Source organism: Mycteria americana, chromosome 16 (genome assembly GCF_035582795.1).
Source record: "Mycteria americana isolate JAX WOST 10 ecotype Jacksonville Zoo and Gardens chromosome 16, USCA_MyAme_1.0, whole genome shotgun sequence".
Lineage (NCBI taxonomy): Eukaryota > Metazoa > Chordata > Aves > Ciconiiformes > Ciconiidae > Mycteria > Mycteria americana.
Genome location: NC_134380.1, coordinates 14,593,443 through 14,613,936, shown reverse-complemented (window position 1 = coordinate 14,613,936; position 20,494 = coordinate 14,593,443). Strand labels below are relative to the sequence as shown.

The 20,494-nt window shown below is 39.3% G+C and overlaps 1 protein-coding gene across 1 annotated transcript in view; it reads left to right on the top strand.

Annotated features, from left to right (window-relative positions):
- Positions 1-5,350: 5,350 nt before the first annotated feature.
- The window catches only part of CCDC57 (coiled-coil domain containing 57), a 40,015-nt gene continuing 24,871 nt past the window's right edge, over positions 5,351-20,494 (top strand). Inside the window, exons 1-6 of the mRNA XM_075518668.1 lie at positions 5,351-5,445; positions 8,509-8,617; positions 12,936-13,078; positions 14,518-14,718; positions 16,551-16,713; positions 17,599-17,733. Of these exons, the coding sequence (XP_075374783.1) occupies positions 5,351-5,445; positions 8,509-8,617; positions 12,936-13,078; positions 14,518-14,718; positions 16,551-16,713; positions 17,599-17,733 (846 nt within the window). The remainder of the gene's footprint in view (positions 5,446-8,508; positions 8,618-12,935; positions 13,079-14,517; positions 14,719-16,550; positions 16,714-17,598; positions 17,734-20,494) is intronic.

Genomic DNA, 20,494 nt, shown 5'->3' with positions numbered 1-20,494 from the left:
AGGAGCCGAGCTGCGACTGGACTGCCCACGGGCGCCGTCAGAAGGCACAGCGGCCGCGCAGCGTCCCGTTGTGCCGCAGCTTGTCCTTCGGAGCTCCCGACGCGGCCCCCGTGCATCTTGCGCCCTTTTCTCTCTCCGGGGACCCTTCCTGCTACTAAGTGCCCTCTGCGTGCTGCCTCTGAGTCCCAAGCGTTATCTGTTATCTTGTGCTACCGTGTGCTCCCCTCTACTACCTTCCCCTAAGGGACTTGACCTGGGCAGTCTGCTTGCCATCTACTCTTCTGCCTCAGAGCATCTGACTTTCTGGGCCCTCCGTGGGACTTCTCACACCTCCTCCTGGGATCTGCTTCCTGCCTGCTGGCTGTTCCCCTGGCAGTGTTTTCTTTCGCTCCCACTCGATTATGTCTTTCTCTCCCTCTCGGCACTTAAGGTGTACAGGCCTCTAGTTCTGCAGAGTACTTGATCCCTGGCTTGCCAGTAGCATTCCCTTCCTCCACCCATGTGGCTGTCCCCTCCTGCCATCCTTGAAGTTATTTGCTCTATGGACTCAGTGTCGGTGCTCCTCATGGTGTGTTGCCCTCTATTTACATTCCTGGACACTCTCTAGAATATGTACCCATTTCTCAGTCCCAGGGGCGATTGTTTCTTCCTGCCATGACTTGTCTTTTACTTATGCAGTCCCTTATGCCTCCTGTTCTTCCGTCTGTCCTGCATAATGGCAGAGCCTGACATCAGGTTATCATGTACCCCACAGAATAGCCCACCCCATACTTGGCCAGAAGTATATGTACAGTACCTGACATCCCAGGTTTCTCTTGTATGTTATTGGTTCTTACCCTATCCCCCAGCTTCTGCTATATTTTATCTATTCTGATCAGATTGTATAATGCATGATGTATATTTGCTGTTGTATATGTCTAACCTTACTTGTAAGGCAAATAGCAAACCAGCTACTAGCAGTAAGGAAAGAAACGGCACACAAGCGATGCTAACTGGTATCACCGATTGTCATAATTTTTTTTCTTGGAACTGTGTTGACGTGATTTCCCTTTTTTTTTTTTTTCCCCCACAACAATGCTATGGCACAGCTACTTAACAGTATAGCTGTGGCCTATGTTGGTTGCTTGTCTCATAATGAGTTGCAACACATAGTGAAACAGCTGTGCTAATACTCAGGTGGTCTTGGTTCTGTCTGTTACTGCTTCATCAAGGAAAACAGTTGTGGGTAGAGATACTTAAGTGATACTAGCTGTGTAGTGTTTTCTTTCTCATCCTCTTTTCTGTAGTTTTGAAAGGAAGAGAAGCAATCCCGGTTTATTAGCTCTGCTGGTCTGTTAGGTACATCTTCTTGGTACAGTAAGGATATGTTATAAGGATAGCAAGGAAGAGAGAAGCAAGTACAGCTTCTTTACACTTTGACCAAATTTTAAAGCTTTACACCTCTTTGACAGGTAGGGGTTGTATGGAAGTCTGAAGGTTCTCAAGTATTACTGTCAATGTTCTTCAGCATCACCTTGTTCTCCTTATTTGATTGAAAAGTTACTAGCTCAAACATGGCATCTAAATTTTTGAAGTAGCATTTTAGTAGTAACAGTTGCAAAAACAGTGTTGATCTGCTGGAGGGTAGGAAGGCTCTGCAGAGGGATCTGGACAGGCTGGATCCATGGGCCAAGGCCAGTTGTATGAGGTTCAACAAGGCTCAGTGCCAAGTCCTGCGCTCGGGTCACAACAACCCCATGCAACGCTACAGGCTTGGGGAAGAGTGGCTGAAAAGCTGCCCAGCGGAAAAGGACCTGGGAGTGTTGGTCGACAGCCAGCTGAACATGAGCCGGCAGTGTGCCCAGGTGGCCAAGAAGGCCAACAGCACACTGGCTTGTATCAGAAATAGCGTGGCCAGCAGCACTAGGGCAGTGATCGTCCCCCTGTACTCGGCACTGGTGAGGCCCCACCTCAAATACTGTGTTCAGTTTTGGGCGCCTCACTACAAGAGAGACATTGATTGAGGGGCTGGAGCATGTCCAGAGAAGAGCAACGAAGCTGGTGAAGGGTCTAGAGCACAAGTCTGAGGAGGAGCGGCTGAGGGAAATGATGAGGGACCTGGGGTTGTTTAGCCTGGAGAAAAGGAGGCTGAGGGGAGACCTCATCGCTCTCTACAACTACCTGAAAGGAGGTTGTAGCAAGGTGGGTGTTGGTCTCTTTTCCCAGGTAAGAAGTGATAGGATGAGAGGAAATGGCCTCAAGTTGCGCCACGGGAGGTTTAGACTGGATATTAGCAGAAATTTCTTCACCGAAAGGGTTGTCAAGCACTGGAACAGGCTGCCCAGGGAAGTGGTGGAGTCACCATCCCTGGAGGTATTTCAAAGACATGTGGATGTGGCACTTAGGGATGTGGTTTAGTGGTGGACTTGGCAGTGCCAGGTTAACAGTTGGACTTGATGATCTTAAAGGTCTTAGAAGACCTTTCCCAAGTCTTTTACATTTCTAAATGATTCTATGAAATCTCAACTGAATCAGATATGCCAACCACATTCAATTGTGTGTGATTTACAGCCAAGCCATCATTTTCCTTTGGTAAAGAGGCTGATATGAGTCCCATTAGGCCCTTATGTGGGGGAACAGGAGTAGCTATCAATCACCTCTTTCTGGATACGCTTGAAGTAAGTGGTTGGACTGTAACGGGTATCTTTGCTGTTTAGGTTGTACAGGTAAGCTGTGCTTGTGGTAAGATGGTGTCTCTTACTTATATGTATGCTGTTTCCGAAGTCATCTTTTAATGCCACCATATATAGGTTTACTATTCCTCTTTTGACTATAAGACATCCAGGCAATTGGTGCAATTTATATTTAAAATTACACTGTTATTTCCATTATGGTCCTTATTGAAATTAACTTGCAATTATAAATACTGCTGCTATCAAAGGCAAAATGCTCCCTTCTCCCCTATTAAATTGCATTTCTAAGAAATACAGCTCTCTGTGATGGAAAGCAATATTTTAAAATTACAGGAAGGCTCATTCATTCATATTTTTATATGAAATGAATGATTCCTATGTTATACATAACCCAAACTCACCTCAGGATATCACTTTCAATTTACCTGTTTCATCAATTTAGGTAAGATATATGGAGATAGGGAGGAAGGTTGTTTTTATAGGAAACTGTGTGGTGCCTTTTAATTTTAAGATAATTGTAGAGAGAGATTGTAAAAGAAGTATCATTTTTCTTCACCACCTCTTTCCAAGAAAAACGGTGACTTCAGCTTGATAATTTCAAGGAATTAATAGGCTGAAGCCGTGGTCTTATTTTTGATTCCTTACACAAAGGTCTTTTCTAATAATGTATTGCTAATTTTAGCTAATGAACCATACATCAGGTTTTTAAAAGGCACTTATAAAAGTATTTCTATACCTTAATGGGTATAGACTGAGCATAGCTTCTTTCAGTGCCTTGAGTCCAGAAAGCATCTCCTAGGCATTTTTTAATCTTTAATGATTGGGGTGGAGGGGGGAAGGAAATCAGATTTATTTAATATTTTTAACTGTGGTAGCCAGCAGATGCATTTGGAGCAACACTAGCTGAAAGGAAGATATAGAAAGAACAAATCTTCCTTAGCGTTGCATGTTATAGGCAGGGAGGCAGTACAGTTCATGAATATCCACAACAGCAACTTTTACCAAAAATATCTATTTCTGCTTAGCCAAATGAAGAAGATACTACTTATACTATTTTCTACATGGTACCACAATTTTGAAGATTGCCAACACAAAGCGGAATATGAAGAGAAAACATAATTTTATTTTAATTGCCTTAGGGATATATGTGAAATCTAGGCCAGCAGAATTGAAAGACCACCAGATCATTGTGTCCTCTAGCAGAGTTTGTTACTCAGTGTACCTGGGAAGAGCAAGCTTAAATTTTTTTATACTTGTCACGTCCAACAATCAGAGACTCATTTTTTGATCCTGGAGAATTAGAGTGGTCTAGTTTGTTTGTGAAGAAAAATGTTGTTTAAATTGTGGCATCCTCTAGCATAGAGATATTGCATCATGTTTGCTGATCGGGAAGTCTCTCTTTCATTTAAAGAGATTAAAGAGCCACTGTTTGAAAGGCATGCTTGTCTGATTTGTTCTCTGCATCCCTGTGCTTACCCAGATGGGATTATCTGTAACCACTGACACAGAATAATACTGTACAACTGTACAGTGAGAGAAGCTGTATTGTCTCCAGAGATTTGGGAAAATCTCTGGAGAGATCTGAGCAGAAATTACCATCTTTTTTTTTCCTTTTTTTTCTCTCTTTTTTTTTTTTTTTTTTAAGCAACCATGGTGCTTAGAAATAATGTTTTTTTCTTCTACAGAGTTTATAATTAGATATGAGACAAATGCGGAGAATAAACAATAGATGGGAGTGAAGCAGGTAAAGGGTTTTACCAGTAAAAGCACAACCTCTATGTTGTTTATTTTCTTTTTAGTTTTAAAGATATAGTTAATACATTGCTGAAATACAGCTATTTCCTCATACCTGTTGGCCTTTCTGAAAAGTAACTTCAAGGTGGATTTAACTGTGGACAGAACAGTAGCTTTGTAGTCCTGTGAGTAATTGTGGGAGGAGAAGACAAATGGGACACAGCAGTTAATATTGTTGATATAAGAGAAGGCTGGACTGTGACTTGTCTTGTCATAAATATCTTTAAGAAAAGAGAAGCATGCATGCAAGAAGAAGTACAGTGACTAAATCTTTTTATGCCTCTCTTTTCAATCTGTATAAAGAAAGGAGAAAATTATGTTTTCCTACCCCAAAATTTGGTGGCATTTCATAACTAATTTAGAAAGTCTTATCCCTGGACAATGCAGGACTACAAATAAAAGTAAATTCTGCTTTTAGAAGTGGCCAATGCCTGATGGTCCAGGAAACTTTACAATTTAAATTTAAAATTCACTGGTAACTAATTATCAGCTATGCAGTAGATTGGGAATGACGAGATACTTGATTTGTATTAGTTATCAGTCTTAACTGTCTTCCATCAGCTCCTGTTTCAGATTTATAGTAGTGTTACAAGTAGAGAAAGAACTAAATGATCTCCTTCAGTGGAAAGAAAAAGAAGGGAAAGAGCTACATGCTTGCCAGTTCCCATGTCAAAAGAAAATGCTGCAAGACATCAAAAAGCAACTCCAAGACATGCATGAAAAATTTAACAAATTGAAAGACAATTTTGTCTATAACCTAAGAATTTTAGAAGAGAGAGATAAAGAGAACACTGTGATGTCACAGTCACTTGTCTGAAAACATCTGAAAATGCTAAACAGGCAGAGATTAGTGATCTTAGAGTACAAATGGGTAAAGTGGAGCAATGCTTGTCAAGGAAAGACAAGAAAGATGCAAACTTCGTTATCACTATCGACAACACATTGAAGAACATAAATTAAAGCTGGAACGGTTTTGCAGGTGAGATGTGACTTCCTTAGAATAGAATGCAGGAAAAGAGAAATTTAGCTTCTCTAAGACATATTTGCATTGGGATGAAGCAGTAACATCATTCATACAGTAGGGAGCACTTTGAGCATGGAGATACGATTACCTATTCTGACAGAGGAACACCTAGAACGTGAACAGAGTGAGGGCTAACAGAAGTGACTTGGGCTATCTTTACACCTCCTGTATCTTGGTTTCCACAGTGACTTGTCTGATTTCTGGCAACATGTTAGAGAAAGGATAGCATTAAGTGAAAGTGAGGATGCTCTTAAACATACAGCGTGTCCCTTCATAATTTACAAGGGTGTATGTTGGGGAGATGATATGACTGGGTGGAGATGGTATGATTATAAGGGAAACATAGTGTGGGGAGCAGAAAAGGATTTGTCAGAAGGAAATGCTTTTTCCTTGGGCACTGATACAACTCTGGGAAATGAGATGAATCTGAAAGTATTGATATGTCTCCTGTGTGTTATATCAGATGCACTTGCTTTCTGTGTATGCGAGGAGACAAATGATAATGCTGTCAATCATTGTAGGTAATACTATCTAAGGTTACTAGACATTAGTTGCTATATTGTGCTGTGAATTCAACACAAACAGTTCAACCTTTCAACTGTTTTAAGCCATTGCAAGCTAATCTTATGATAGGAGTTGGGTTTGTGCACTCTTAAATACATTTTGTCTCACCTTCTCTGATAGGCCTCTGTGAAGGAAAGAAGTCTGGGGCATATCCGGTGACAGGACCGAGATTTATGACTAATACAACCAATTAAAAGGTGAAGATAGCTAAAGGAATGCACTTGTTTAGTTTGACCATTCTCACTTATTTTTATTATTCTGTATAGACTTCTAAGCCTCGCGGGGGGCAGAATTAATGCTTATTTCTTGAGATCTGTCTTCTGCACGTCATTCTTGTTTAATATTAACTACTGTCTTCAGATATAACAGTATCTTTGGGATTCTCTTTTTAAAATGGTAACTGCTGTAAAGTGTTCTGGGTCAAACTGCATTTATAATGTAGAGATGGCTGGATAAGTTTTAAACAACTCTTTAGTTATTAGAAGTGATCTGGACACGGATCTGGAATTCTCAAAGGTCACTAAATGACTGATGTTACTGTGGTTCTGGAGCATATGCAAATTCATTTAAAGTGAGTTCAGGAATTTTATATGGGGATGGAATGGAAGGGAATGGAAGAAGGAGTTTGAGTCTTTTACACCCATCATTGCCTCTTCGCCAGGCTGAGCTGGGTACCGGTCACTAGGCAGTACAGCAATTATTCTTCTCATCTGCCTTGCCCTGGGGAGTTGTGGGGTAGAATCATGGAATCGTTTAGGTTGGAAAAGACCTTTCAGATCATCAAGGCCAACTGTTAACCTAGCACTGCCAAGTCCACCACTAAACCACATCCCTAAGTGCCACATCCACATGTCTTTGAAATACCTCCAGGGATGGTGACTCCACCACTTCCCTGGGCAGCCTGTTCCAGTGCTTGACAACCCTTTCGGTGAAGAAATTTCTGCTAATATCCAGTCTAAACCTCCCGTGGCGCAACTTGAGGCCATTTCCTCTCATCCTATCACTTCTTACCTGGGAAAAGAGACCAACACCCACCTTGCTACAACCTCCTTTCAGGTAGTTGTAGAGAGCGATGAGGTCTCCCCTCAGCCTCCTTTTCTCCAGGCTAAACAACCCCAGGTCCCTCATCATTTCCCTCAGCCGCTCCTCCTCAGACTTGTGCTCTAGACCCTTCACCAGCTTCGTTGCTCTTCTCTGGACATGCTCCAGCCCCTCAATCAATGTCTCTCTTGTAGTGAGGCGCCCAAAACTGAACACAGTATTTGAGGTGGGGCCTCACCAGTGCCGAGTACAGGGGGACGATCACTGCCCTAGTGCTGCTGGCCACGCTATTTCTGATACAAGCCAGTGTGCTGTTGGCCTTCTTGGCCACCTGGGCACACTGCCGGCTCATGTTCAGCTGGCTGTCGACCAACGCTCCCAGGTCCTTTTCCGCTGGGCAGCTTTTCAGCCACTCTTCCCCAAGCCTGTAGCGTTGCACGGGGTTGTTGTGACCCAAGTGCACGATGAGCAAGGGAGGTGTAAAAGTGCCTGTCTAGACTATGCTCAGACGACACTTCTGTTAGACTTTATTCATATGCATAAGTGTTGGCTATAAGATTCGGATTAATTCAGGTGAAGTGTAAATTTAAAAGCAAAATCCAGCAGAATATGAAAGTGAATATGCATTTAGCTGTTTGTGATTATGCAGTTCTAGTTTGCAGTTCTGTCTGTGTAGTTATTATATGATCAACCTTACCTAACCAAATGCAGCGGTTCATTCAGCTACGTAAAATAACTGTAATACAGAGTTGAAAGTAATTGGAAGGTTGCAGAACTCCACAATATCAATCCAGGTCTATTTGGCCGTGTAACAGTGTGCACCAAGCCTGTTGAGTCTTGCAGGGATGAATCCAAAGCTTGAAAAGGTTCAGTGTATCATTAGAGAACTTACTGGTCATGGTGGCAGTATCAACTATTTTAATTTGTTTGAAATGCTGGCCTTACTGGTATTCTTCCAGTGTATCTCAGAGAAATGTTTTTGTTGATAGCATATAAAAATACTGGAGGGAGGAGAGGGAAAGATATGGAGCTGCTTCTATTTTTAAATGTATGTAAAAGCTCAGATTTCTGCTGGGCAGCCCTTGTTTTGCAATTTCTTCTTACATAACAAATTTTGGGGTGGAGGAGGAACTCTGTTATAGTTAAGTGGAAGTCTTGCACTACTTTTCAGCAGATCCTCGATATTTCATATGCAACTAACTTTTGAAGTATAGTTTTGAGAAATGGAATATACTGTTATATTGGTTTCAACTGACTTATGAGAAAAAATTTTATGGTGACTGTTTCTTTAGGAAATAATATCATCTTGTATTTATAGTTATGTGTTACTGTTCAAAAAATTTTACATATGTATGCCTTATTAGGTCACCAGAGATGCCCTTTACTGTAAATTTGTTTTATTTTTGTTTATAGCTCTAGGAACAGTCACATCGATCTTCAGCATGAGGAGTATGTGAATGTGAAACATCACATAGAGGGAAAAATGCAAGAACTGGAAAGAGAGCTTGCTTGTCAGAAACAGGTATAAAATACGGAGAAGCAACGTTGTGTTGCTGTGGTGCCATCCAGCAATCCTTTTTTTTTTTTTTATTTTTTTTATTTTTTTAATTAGAATGTTCTGGTTTAACATTGCTGTAGTTGTATAAGCTTCTATTTTTTGCCTTTTTTTGCTTAAATTGATGAGATTTGTAATGACAGTTTAGAAAATTATGCATTACTTGTGTAGTAGCTGCTGCTTTGCTTGTCTGGCAGCTGCCCCTTGTAAGGAACTATTAAGAATGTGTTTAGTAATCTGAGATTGTGTAAGATTATTTTATGTAGACAGCACACTGCTAAATTTGTTAACCTTGAAACTGCAGGAAAGGTCAGCATCTAGAAAGCAGAGGCAGCCTTAGGCAAGATGCGTAAATGGACGTTGTTTATCATACTCCTAATTACAAGGCGCTTTTTTTTCCCCCCTTCTGCCTCTTATATTGCTATCCTTTCATCATGAAAGGATAATCTTACTAACAGTGAAATTTGACCTTCAGCTGTGATACCTTAGGGGGGAATAGTACCACCTCTCTATATATTACAAATTTTAAAGAACAACAAAACCTTCCTTCTTTGTTTTTGTATAAAAATGTATTTGATATTAAAATGGCTTTTAATTATTTACATATGAATGTGTTTAATCATTGGAACTAGAATGGTTAATTTTTGGCCTATCAACCTAACGAATATATAATGTAAATGGAAGTGGTAAAAGAGATTGTTAGGCAATTACATCTTGCACCCAACACCTGCCAATCCAAATCTCCCTGCCCTCAGTATAGTAGTCATGCTAAAATAACCCATCTTCATCCAGGACTCTTTTACCCATGGGCCTCCCAAAGACAGTTTATGAACCTACCCAAAGGAGTATGAGCACTTCTCGCTTGAACAGTACTTGATAACTGGCTTGAATTAGCCAAAATCCCTTGTGACCTCATCCTCTTGTTCTCAAGTTTCAGTTGTGATTTATCAGTTGAACTCCTGGAAGTAGTGTCTCATAAACACATTTTTTTAATGCTTTTTCAGTCTTGGCACCTGACTGGTCGCTCACTGCAACAGTTTAATTTCTAGAAAATCCATGGCTCCCTTATGAACAGTTTTTCATACACTTATGAAACATAGGTGTTGTGAAGAATGAGTTTCACACTTCTTCAGTGGTGTCTTCACTGGTGTCTTTAATTTCCACGAGCTGGACTCTGAATAACTTGCAATGTTACTTTGGAGGATTTTCACACCAGAATGACCATTCTGTAGGACTGTTCTTACTTGGGATTTAAATGTAAAGTCCTCTAACAACATATTTTTGTTTTCCCAAGTATGGCAAACAGTATGACTCTCTTGATTATTGTCCTTTAAATTAAAATTCAACAGCTATACAGGTGGTGGAAAAAAAGGCTTTCCCATAGCTTCCTATCTCCCAGCAGCCCTCTTGTCACTTTATCTCCAAAGTGGAAAACATGGTAGTATTTTTCTGACAACTTTTCAGTAAGGCTGTAGTTTCTTAGCTTTTTAGTAGTTCTGCAAGTATTCAGTTTAAAAGCCTCTTGACTGCAGCCAAAACTTTCCTTTGTAATAGTAGTGAGTTGTTTTGCTTAACTTAAACAAAAAGCTTAGACTTGTGATTACAACTCTCTGTCATGTACCTTTAAAATCTTTTTTCGTGTGGTTTGTTAGTGATCACTTTTTGTGCTTTAATACTGTTTCTATTGTCGTTCTACAAAAATAGAGGGAAACAGTTAAATGTTTATCACCATTAATTCCATATAGGTGTGCGTGTGTATGAGATGGATGTCCTAACTGCTTGAGGTAGATTGTACATAATAATCAATATCCCTTTATTCATGTGCTTATAATATAAACCTAACTTCTGTTAATATTTGTTATTTTATATTTAAAATTTTACTTTAAGTTGTGGCAAAAAAGGCTGAAATAACTTAATTTGGTTTCTTTTTGTATAGCTCAAGACTGTTCAGTCCCATTTGCTAAGTAAAGTGTCCAGTTAAAAAAAAAAAAAAGAAAACCCACAGAACAACAGCAAAAACCAAAACAAAAACCCCACAGCTTTTAGCACTGGGGAGATACAGCACTTTTCTGCTGCTCTAAAAGTTAAAAGACAGTTCAGATACTTCTGTAATGCATAGTCTTTTGATGTATTACAAGTGCTCAGATGTCTGTAAAGGACTTGAACTTTAACGTATGTGAGGTGGGGGGAGTCTTAAAATAAGCTCCTTTTTTTCTTTTCTTTCCTTTTTTTCTTTTCTTTTCCCCTATGGTTATGGAATCTGATCTTATTTTGCGAAGGATGCCATTTGGCTGATGTGTTTCTTTAAATTCCCCGTTGCTGTATAAGCTGTGTTAGGGGACCTACCATAGGCCAGATGATAGGTTTCATTCAGCACATTCTGATTCTTATTAAAGCAGAGAAAGATTATGCAATGATTAACCCCTTGTACAGTGTTTAAAAAAGCCTGTGACAATACAGTGTTTCCATCAGTACCATTGTACTGGTGTTACCTATCTGCTTCTCCCCTTGTAGGAACTGCTAGCCGGATTTGATGCAGGAAATAAAAAAGAGAGAATGTGAGTTTCAAAAGCAGACAATTGAAATGAGTAACTTAGTTCTGTCCCATGAAGTTAATGTAACTTATTTTTAAGCTGTCAGCCTTTACTCACAGAATGAATGTGTTTATTATAATCTCAAGTCATTCCTGTGTGAAACCCATGAAAAGATGACTCTGTTGTTGTTGCTGTTTTTCCTCCACCTATGTATTGAACTGATTGTTTCCAGGATAGCAGGAAGCAGGGGTATTTGTGGTATGCATCTTAATTTCATTTATAGTGTCTGGGTTTTTTCCTACACAACCAAAAACTATATATAGGTCTTTGAAAGGCCTGTCTCATCCTTCTGAGGCTAGTAATGAGGAATTCACTCTTCCAAAATCTGTATTCTCTGCGTGTGCAGTCTTCGCTAATCATCATCCGACATTACTTGGATGGTTCTCTGGTGCCTGTGTTCACTTGCTTCAGTGGTGGGTTAACTGATAGCTTAATAATTCAACAAACCAAGGTGTATAGGTAGAGAGGGAAAACCCCTCACATTAAACCAACTGATAGCATTGGGAAAAACAGACAAGCTTTCAGAAAGAGGGCTCGTATGCCTAAAAGATTGCCAGCTTTTTCCAGCTGTGTTGATTTTTGTCTAATAAAATAATTTACTTCTGCCTACAAACTTTACCTTGCCAAAGGCTTATTAGGGTAGCAAAAGGTTGCCTGGCCATTAGTGGTATCCATGGATTCCTGCATCTGAATGTTGACACAACTGGAGTTTAGTTTCTGGTTTTGTTTTCTTGCCTTGTCTTGGGCCTTCTTTAAAGGACACTGCTGTAGTAATGGACCTAAAAACACTTCATCTTATTGCGGTCTTGACTGTAAACATTGCATGACCACCTGCTTTTGACTCAGTATGAACAAAGGAACTACAACTGCATGTATGCTTATTAAATGTAAATTTGCACATATTGCTTACTCTGTGATATGCAGTATAACTCTGATAGAACGTCAGAAGAAACCTTTAATCTTTGCAATTTTCAGACTTGAGTGCTTGATTAGATAGCTCGAATACTGTTTCAGTTTCTAATACTGCTTGCAGCTGCATCTGGATGTAATAGCTCTCAGTAGGCCTCTTGTGCTAGGTGCTATTATAGCTTTTTCTTTCTTTACGAAACATATTGTCTATATTGAGTTATGTATTTTATATATACATATTTATATATATCTCTCTATTATTTGCACCTGAATTGTTGGTGGAAGCAAGGGAAGGAGAGCTCATCTGCAGTCATTTCCCCCGTGCATTAGTGAGGCTAGCTGCAGGGGAAGCCAAGAAGTCACTGCATAAAAAACTGTGTAAAAGGAACTTTAGGCAGAGATAGGAAGCGGTAGCATGCAGGATTAATGTTAATGTAGGTAATAGGTGTAGGAACAGGATACAAAATGGATATTTAGCAGTAATATAGGAGTAGAAATCTAAATAACAGCAGAGGTTATAGCTTATGGGGAAGGTGTTTTAAAGTGCTCTGTTGATCTAATGCTTATACTATACAAAATGTTACTTACAAATTAAACACAAACAAACAGAAGAACCACCCCCACCCCCCAAAAAAACCCACGTCACAACTGTCTGTACTATTTTGTTTGTTTCTGGAGCTGATGCTAATGCTTCAACTGTATAAGGGCTCTGGACCTCTTAAAAATCAGGTTATATCAGGCGCTCATTAGAATTCTGAAGTCTTATTCTCCTCCTTTCTAAGGTGAAGCTGCTGACCAGAGAACTGGAGGCCCTCAAAGAGACTGGAATGCAAACACCAGAATCGCTGCAAACAGCAGAAATGTTTGATTTGAGACAGGAGAAAGAAAACCATTTCAATGATTTTGTTGCTGTGAAAGATACTTGGTACTGTACAATTTTGATTATGATCGAAATAAACTGCTTTTCATAGACTCTACAACTCCACAACAGTTTCAACTTACTCTTCTTCACATACTCTTATTTTAGCACAGCTTGGGATGGTGTACGTGAATTAACTGATCTAGTAATATATATTGTTACAACAGAAAGAGGTACCCTTTGCATGAAATATTTCCTAAGTCGCATGGATTCAGGTTAATTCTGCTACATTCTTTCTGGATGTAATCTGTCTCACTTTAAAAATAAAATTTTATCTTAGAAGTTTTAATGGTTCAACGGTACCATCTGCCTTTACTGCAAAAAGGAGTACCTCTTCCAAGCAGTTAATATAATGAAAAAACTAGTTCATCCCACTTCTAGAGTGTGCAGCTAGCTTTGGTGTCTCGTATTTCAGACGCTCGATTTGAATCCGGTAAGTCCAGTTGTGTTCAGTCACAACTTTACACTTTCTTAAGCAGCTACAGACAGATTGTGAATATAGTGACAGAAAATAGCTCATTCAAACCAAAGTATTGTTGGGGTTTTTACCTTTTATGCTTTACTCATCACTAGTTCAAACTTAAGAAATAAGACTTACTCATAGTTCAATTTCTGTTCCTTCTGTTTTGCTTTAATCCTTTATATCCAAAATTTTGGATATATTTTGAAAATTGATATGCAGGTCAATTTCAGAGGGTAAGATCATTGTACAACTATTACTTGCATGTCTCCTTTCTTATTTACTGTTATATTTGAGTTTTCTATAGGCACTATTTGGTGGTCTTTTCTTCTAACAGCTCACTTCTGTCTTATTTTAAAACTGGTCTCTCTTTTTGTGTGAGTGCATGCTCAGGAAATTAATCTGTGAATGAAAACTGAATATTCAAGGAAGCATTTTTGCTCCATGGATTCCTATGGTCTCCTATTTGGGCCACCTGATCATAGCTGTCTTTCAATTGTTCAGTTACTGTGAAGAATATTTTCAGTATGGTAAAAGAGTATGTTGAATGGAGTAGGTCAGCTGTTAAAATAGCTTCTCTATGAGTTATCTTAAAACAAAAACAAAACCAAACAACTTAATTTTTAGGATCATCCTGATTCCATAATTAGGTGAAATACTGTTGTTCTTTATGCTAATCACAAACTTCACAAGTTCTGTGATAAATTGCAGTTAAAAACTCTGCAGTGGTATAAGAAGGATTCAGCCCTGGTCCTAAGTCCAACTAAATGGTGGCATTCTTAGTTTGAAAAAACAACCACAAAAGACCTCCCCACAACCTGTTCCACTGACAAGCGGATATTGATTTCTGTTTCCACTGCTTCTGACAATGATTCTTTGAATTTGCTCAAGCCAAGTTGATAAGAAAGTAAATCAACAGTACTAAAAAATAATGTGCTTGTGTTGCTTGAAACCTTACTTTATTCTGTCTCTCTACATCTTCTAGGCATGAAGAACTAGCTCATGCTGCCAAGGAAAAGGATGCAATGCCAGTTTCCATGAAAGAAGCCCAAGTCAAACAATTTAAAAAGTTGAAGCAGCAGATTAGAGAACTGCAGATGAGACATAAAAGTCTGGAAATTGAGCTATGCAGAAGAGAATGGACTCACAGTGCTTGTTTAAGAGAGAAAGATGCTCTTATTAGAAAGTGAGTGACTTGATTTATCTTCTTTCATAAGCTATGATGAAAGAAATTCAGAACATCATACTTACCACTTTTGTGCCCAACTTATTTATGTGAAAAGCTCACAGTAATTCATGGTTAAACAGATACCACACCTGGAGTACTGTGTCCAGTTCTGGTCCCCACAATTGAAAAAAGACACGGATGGACTGGAGAGGGCCAGAAAGATGATCAAAGGGCTGGAGAACCCGCCCTATGAAGAAAGACTGAAGGAGTTGGGTCTTTTCTCCCTGGAGAAGGCTCAGGGGGACCTCATCACAGTTTTCTAGTACATAAAGGGTGACTACAAAGAGGATGGAGGCACTCTCTTCACAAGGAGCGATGTGGAGAAGACAAGGGGCCACGGGTACAAGTTGCACTGGGAGAGGTTTCATCTCAATGTAAAAAAGAATGTTTTTTTACAGTGAGAACAATCGATCACTGGAACAACTGCCCCAGGGACATGGTAGACTCCTCATCACTAGGGGTTTTCAAGACACGGTTGGACAGGGTACTAGATAATCTCGTCTAGGCTCCCTTTCCCATGAAAGGTTGGACCAGATGATCTTTCCAACCTGGGCTGTTCTGTGTTTGATATATATTATTGCAACAAAATTTGTAGCAAAATTTCAATATATGCATATAAACATTAGTTTTATGATTGACATAATCAAGAAACATCTCCTCAAGGTTTAACAAGAAAATGAGGTCACGTGGAAAATAAAGTATCTGGGAACCTAGAGAAGGAACAACACACCAGAAGAAAAGAACTTCTTTCATAGCCAGCCTGGAAGGAGGCAGCTGCCAGTCCAAGAAGGCCACTGGAAACTAAAGAACTGCTTAGGTGGCCTGCATTTTGTACAACTGAAAATGCGTGGTTTATGATACGGATTTGGCTCATTAATAAGTCCTTCTGAGCTCCTAATTAAAAAAAAAAAGTCATTGAACAGTTTAATATCCAAGATTGCATCACATGTTTTGTTAATTGTCTTAAGCAAGTATATATTAACATAGGAGGGGAGTTGTTCTTGTACGTAGACTTCAAGAAGAAGTTGTAGCGCTAAAAACAGGCCAAGATTCTCATCTGATTGAGATTTCTAAGGAGTCTGCCTCTAAAGAATTCCAAATTCAGTCAATGCATGGACAAGAAGAGAAGTTGAGGGCACAGTTGGCCAAATTCCAGAAAGATGCAGAACGGTAAAGAAGACTACGACTTTGTCTAAAGTGACATTTACAACCACTCTTAAGAGTGCCCTGAAGTCTCGACAGCTTTGTGTTTTCAAAGCTCAGCCGTATGACAATTGAACCTGTCTTGAAAGCCCTTAAATTCTAAATATGAGGTTTGTCTCATTTTGTGCATCTCCTGCCTCTTCTCTTTCCGCAGTGTGTTTTCAATGTATGTATACGCAGCAGCCTTTGAGCTTAGGAATTTTACCCTGACAATCCAACAACTTTAATTCCTAGCTCTTTTGTATGTCATTTCCGTTATTAGCCAAATGGGAAACATGCTGTGGATGGTATTGCCAAGAGCGGTATCAGTGTTGAAGAGCAGTTTATGCCACTTGAGCTGAGGTGACCTCCAAAGGTGATTCTAAATACCCATACAGATGGACCCCTGGAGACTGCTGATCTCTAAGCAATTAAAATGCTTTTGTCCAGTAAAATACTTAAAGTGGAATAGAATAAAATAGATAATTTGGAAAATAGAACAAGGAAAGAAGATGAGGACAGCAAACAAGGCTGAGATTTAAAACAAACACAAAACAACCTCCGTATTTATCCTGCTGAAATCAACAGCTTTGCTCTGTGTATCATAGGTATAAACAACAACTGTCTCTAGCAGCTGAGCGAGAATGGATTCTGGAACAAAGTAAAATGCAAGCAGAACTGGGCTGGCAACAGCTCTGTGAAAATGTTGAAAGTAATCGGTATCAGAAATCAGAGGATCTAACACAAAGCCTGTGTTCAGCAAGAGAGCAGGTGAGAATTTCAAATTAACACTGTTTAGGAACCATCTGTTGCATAGACAGCTATGCAGTTTTTCCATCATTGTGTTTGTCAGGGGAGGCATGACTTCGGTCTTCTTTCCGAAATTGGTGAAACAGTAATTCTGTATTGTGCACAGCAGTTCATCAAATATATTTTATCAGAGATCAGATTAATTTTCATGGACAATCTCTTATAGTGGCCTTTTCTCCCATGTCAGGAAGTCAAGTCAGCTTGAGCCACTGCTTTTCTCTTGGCATTGTAGCAGCAGAAGAAAGATCCCTCTTTCTTAGAGCAGCCCCAGGCCAAAAAGAGTTTCAGATCACAATACAGCTTGAATTCTATCAAGGGAACAGCATTAGTCCTGGAAAACTCAGAGTATTTTTGTATGGAAAAAATCCTATTTTGTGAAGTTACAAGCTTCTATTTCTGAAAAACGAAATATATGTTTATTGTTTAGAGACTATTACATAATGGGCTAACAGTAATTCTCAATGACCGGTTGCCTGGTAAACTCATGGGTACAGAAGAAACACTTGTTTATGAAGTTTAGAATGCAGGCATTTACTCTGGTGTTTTATTTTACCATTGTCTTCCCAAAATGATTCATCGGCATCAATAGGTGTAGCATAGGAACACATCTGAGAGATGAATCAGCAGTGTCCATTTCACATACAGAACATGAGACAATGAAGCAAAATTATTTTGTCTGTGAAGGCAGTTTTTGATAGAGCCAAAAGGGATATGCTTTAAGTCCCTGTCCTGTGATTTAAAATACCTGTTTCTTTTATTTCCTTCTTCTTTTTTTTTTTTTTTTTTTTAATCTCTACACCCTTTGTCCTTGAGATACTGACGTGCTCTGCTTTCCCTCCCTCCTAGGTTGAAGCTGATCTACAGAAAACAGACTACAGGTTGCATGAAGTGAAGACTGTTCTTTCTGCTTTGACTCTTGAGAGAGAACAGACAATACAAGCATCGTTTAATCATGGTATTTTACCTGAAGGGGAGAAACAGGTTAGACAACACTTAATGTCTTGACTTGGATGAGTTAATTCTGAGATGACAACTTTATGGGGCTTGTTTCCACTGGACTTCTCGTAAGCAGTTCATCTGTTTCATATGTTTAATTCAAAATATAGACATATCTAGCCTGGAATACACATAGATTAGGTGTCACAGGGTTCATTATGGCTCTGATCCATTACTCACTGGCAAAAGGAGCAAGCTGGGTATAGGCAGTTGCTCCAAAACCGGACATGTACTGTACCGTCATGGTACATCAGAATGGGAAGAATTAATTTCTGGAATGTTCCTGAGGCTCTGTGTTAGTTGCAATTCAGGGTAAATTTTAAAGTTGTAAAGTTAAAATTTTAAGGCAATGCTTCAAAATACTAATTTGCTACCTGTTTAAAAGAATGTATTTTATTTTAGTATCACAAACTAGTTTTCCTTTCATTGCTACTTACTAAAATACATATATTAAAAAAAGCTATTCAAAATTGCAAACGTAATGCTTGTTTGAAGCCATGCTGGAGGATAATGCATTATGAGTAGAAAATTGTCTTTTGTAAAAGAATGAAAGTAAAGAGTGTGCTGCAGTGCGCCCTACCGGGCAGCTAGAGATGCTCAACAGTGAGCAGTTAAGAGTGTATTATCAGAGCTTGCAGATAAGAAAAAGCAATGTTAAACAAGCCTAGTGCTTTCTGAATGCACTGTGTTGTATTCAGAAAGATACTTCCTGAAAAAAATTTTTATAATAAATTAGACAAAAGTAGACTGCTAGCAAAAACTTACTATGGAGCAAGTTGTTTTTCCAATTTCCTTTCAAACTGGACTGATTTGCAAATTGATCGTTGAAATACCAAGCGAATCAGGGTTGGAGAGGGGTTCTTCTTTTACTGTTCACATTCACTGTTGTCTTCCACTGTAACTGACTGTTACTGTTGTTGGCAAGACTTCATTTTCATTGTCACACTTTTCTTTCTGTTGTTAATACACTCTGTCTCTGTTTTGCACTTTTGGCCTATAGGATAAGCAGTACCTATCTCGGCAAAACCATTTTTGTCTCTGATTTACGTGAAGGGCTGTTGTTTAAAAAACAAACAACAAAAAATATTATTCTGAACTAGAACCTTTTCTCTTACTCTTTCTTTACAAAATGAATTGTAAACAAATGGGGAGAAGTGATGAAAAGTTTGAAATTCGTAACATTTGTGTCAATGAGTCTTCTTAAAGAAGGAATAGTATGTTGGCTAGCCTCTGGTGCAGACAACTGAGGCAGGAAAGATTAAAGTTTAAATACACCCTAGTACAGTATCTTCAGCATACAGGTCCTTTCTTCAAATTGGTCTGAGATGCCATGAGGGTGCTAGAAATATTGCAGTAGTCATTCTTGGCCTTTAATTAAGTAACAGAGATGTGAAACACACCAGCCTGGAAAATCTTGCTTGTAACTGATTTTGAGTATGACTTGGGTCATGTCTGCTTAACTGGAGCATGCTAATAATACCATACAAGTGCACAGATAAGAAAAGATTGCTTACAGTAATTCTGGATGATTATGTGGTCTTCTGTCTAGACCCTTTTCCACTAGCAAAAATCTGGAACAGGTGTATTTCTGGTTCAAACTGCGATGGTTCATGTGTATGTTGCAGGTTGAGATGAAGTTCTGGGCCCCAAAATTCAGAACATGCCTGGATGATGTATTGGTACCTACTAGTGCCTTTCCCTTCATGCCTTTTCAATCTCCCCTTCCTCTCTCCTCGCCTTAACAGCCTTGGAGAGATTGTAAAAGCAGAATAGAGATTATCCTCATCTTCTGCATACCCTGTACTGTTAGGGCAGAAAGAGCCACAGGAAAAAGAGGCTCTAGGGCAGCCGTTGTCTTTACGACAGGGAAACTTAATTTGAAGGCCATTAGCGTTCCAGATCAAACTTTCAGATCACACTCACAGAACAGACTTATGACTGGGGAAATAAGGGGACTGAAGGAAGTGGGGAATGATGGAGAAGACAGAAAAGGAGTAGCGTTTGAGGCTGTGCAAGGCATAAATGTTGAGATTGAAGTATTTTGCTGACATGTGCCGTATGTGCCGGGCCTCATGGATTGCCTTTCCCTCTCAAGAGGCAGAACTGCTGCTTTGCAACAACTTAAGGTTAGGGCTGGATACAAAGAAACGGTTTTTGGGCTCAGAAACATAAATTAGCAGCATTCGATACAAATATTCCAAACACATTAGACAGTCCTTCCGTTTTCAAAAACATCTGGTCTGGACGGTCTGCAAATTAGGATTTCTTTAGTGACTGTAGGAATATATATTCTACAATTGCAGGCTTTCTAATACTGCTGTACCAAATAGTATCTGCGTTTCTTAAATGACTGATGACAAATGTTTCCATCAGCTAGAGAGGATTTTACAGGGGTGGAATCTAAATTCTGCATTCTCTGTTTGGATGAAACCACAGTTATAATACCCTGCCATTGGTCTAACGTAACTTCTTTAAAAATGTTTGCAGTCACACTTTGAATGAAGGAACAGCAGAAGTAAATAATGTCAGGACCCTAATATCCTGGTCCTTATATCCCATTGGGTCCTACTAGAATTTTTTCCTGAAGATTGTACTGGAATTTCAAGTGACCAGGAAATGTGTTTTCCAATCAATGTCTGTGTGTTTGGTTTTTTTGGTCACATCTGTTTTCCCTTTTCTTCCCTCCCCCAAAGTTGCAAATTTGGAAATTGAGGAGGCACGTGAGAGGAAGCATTTCCATATTTGT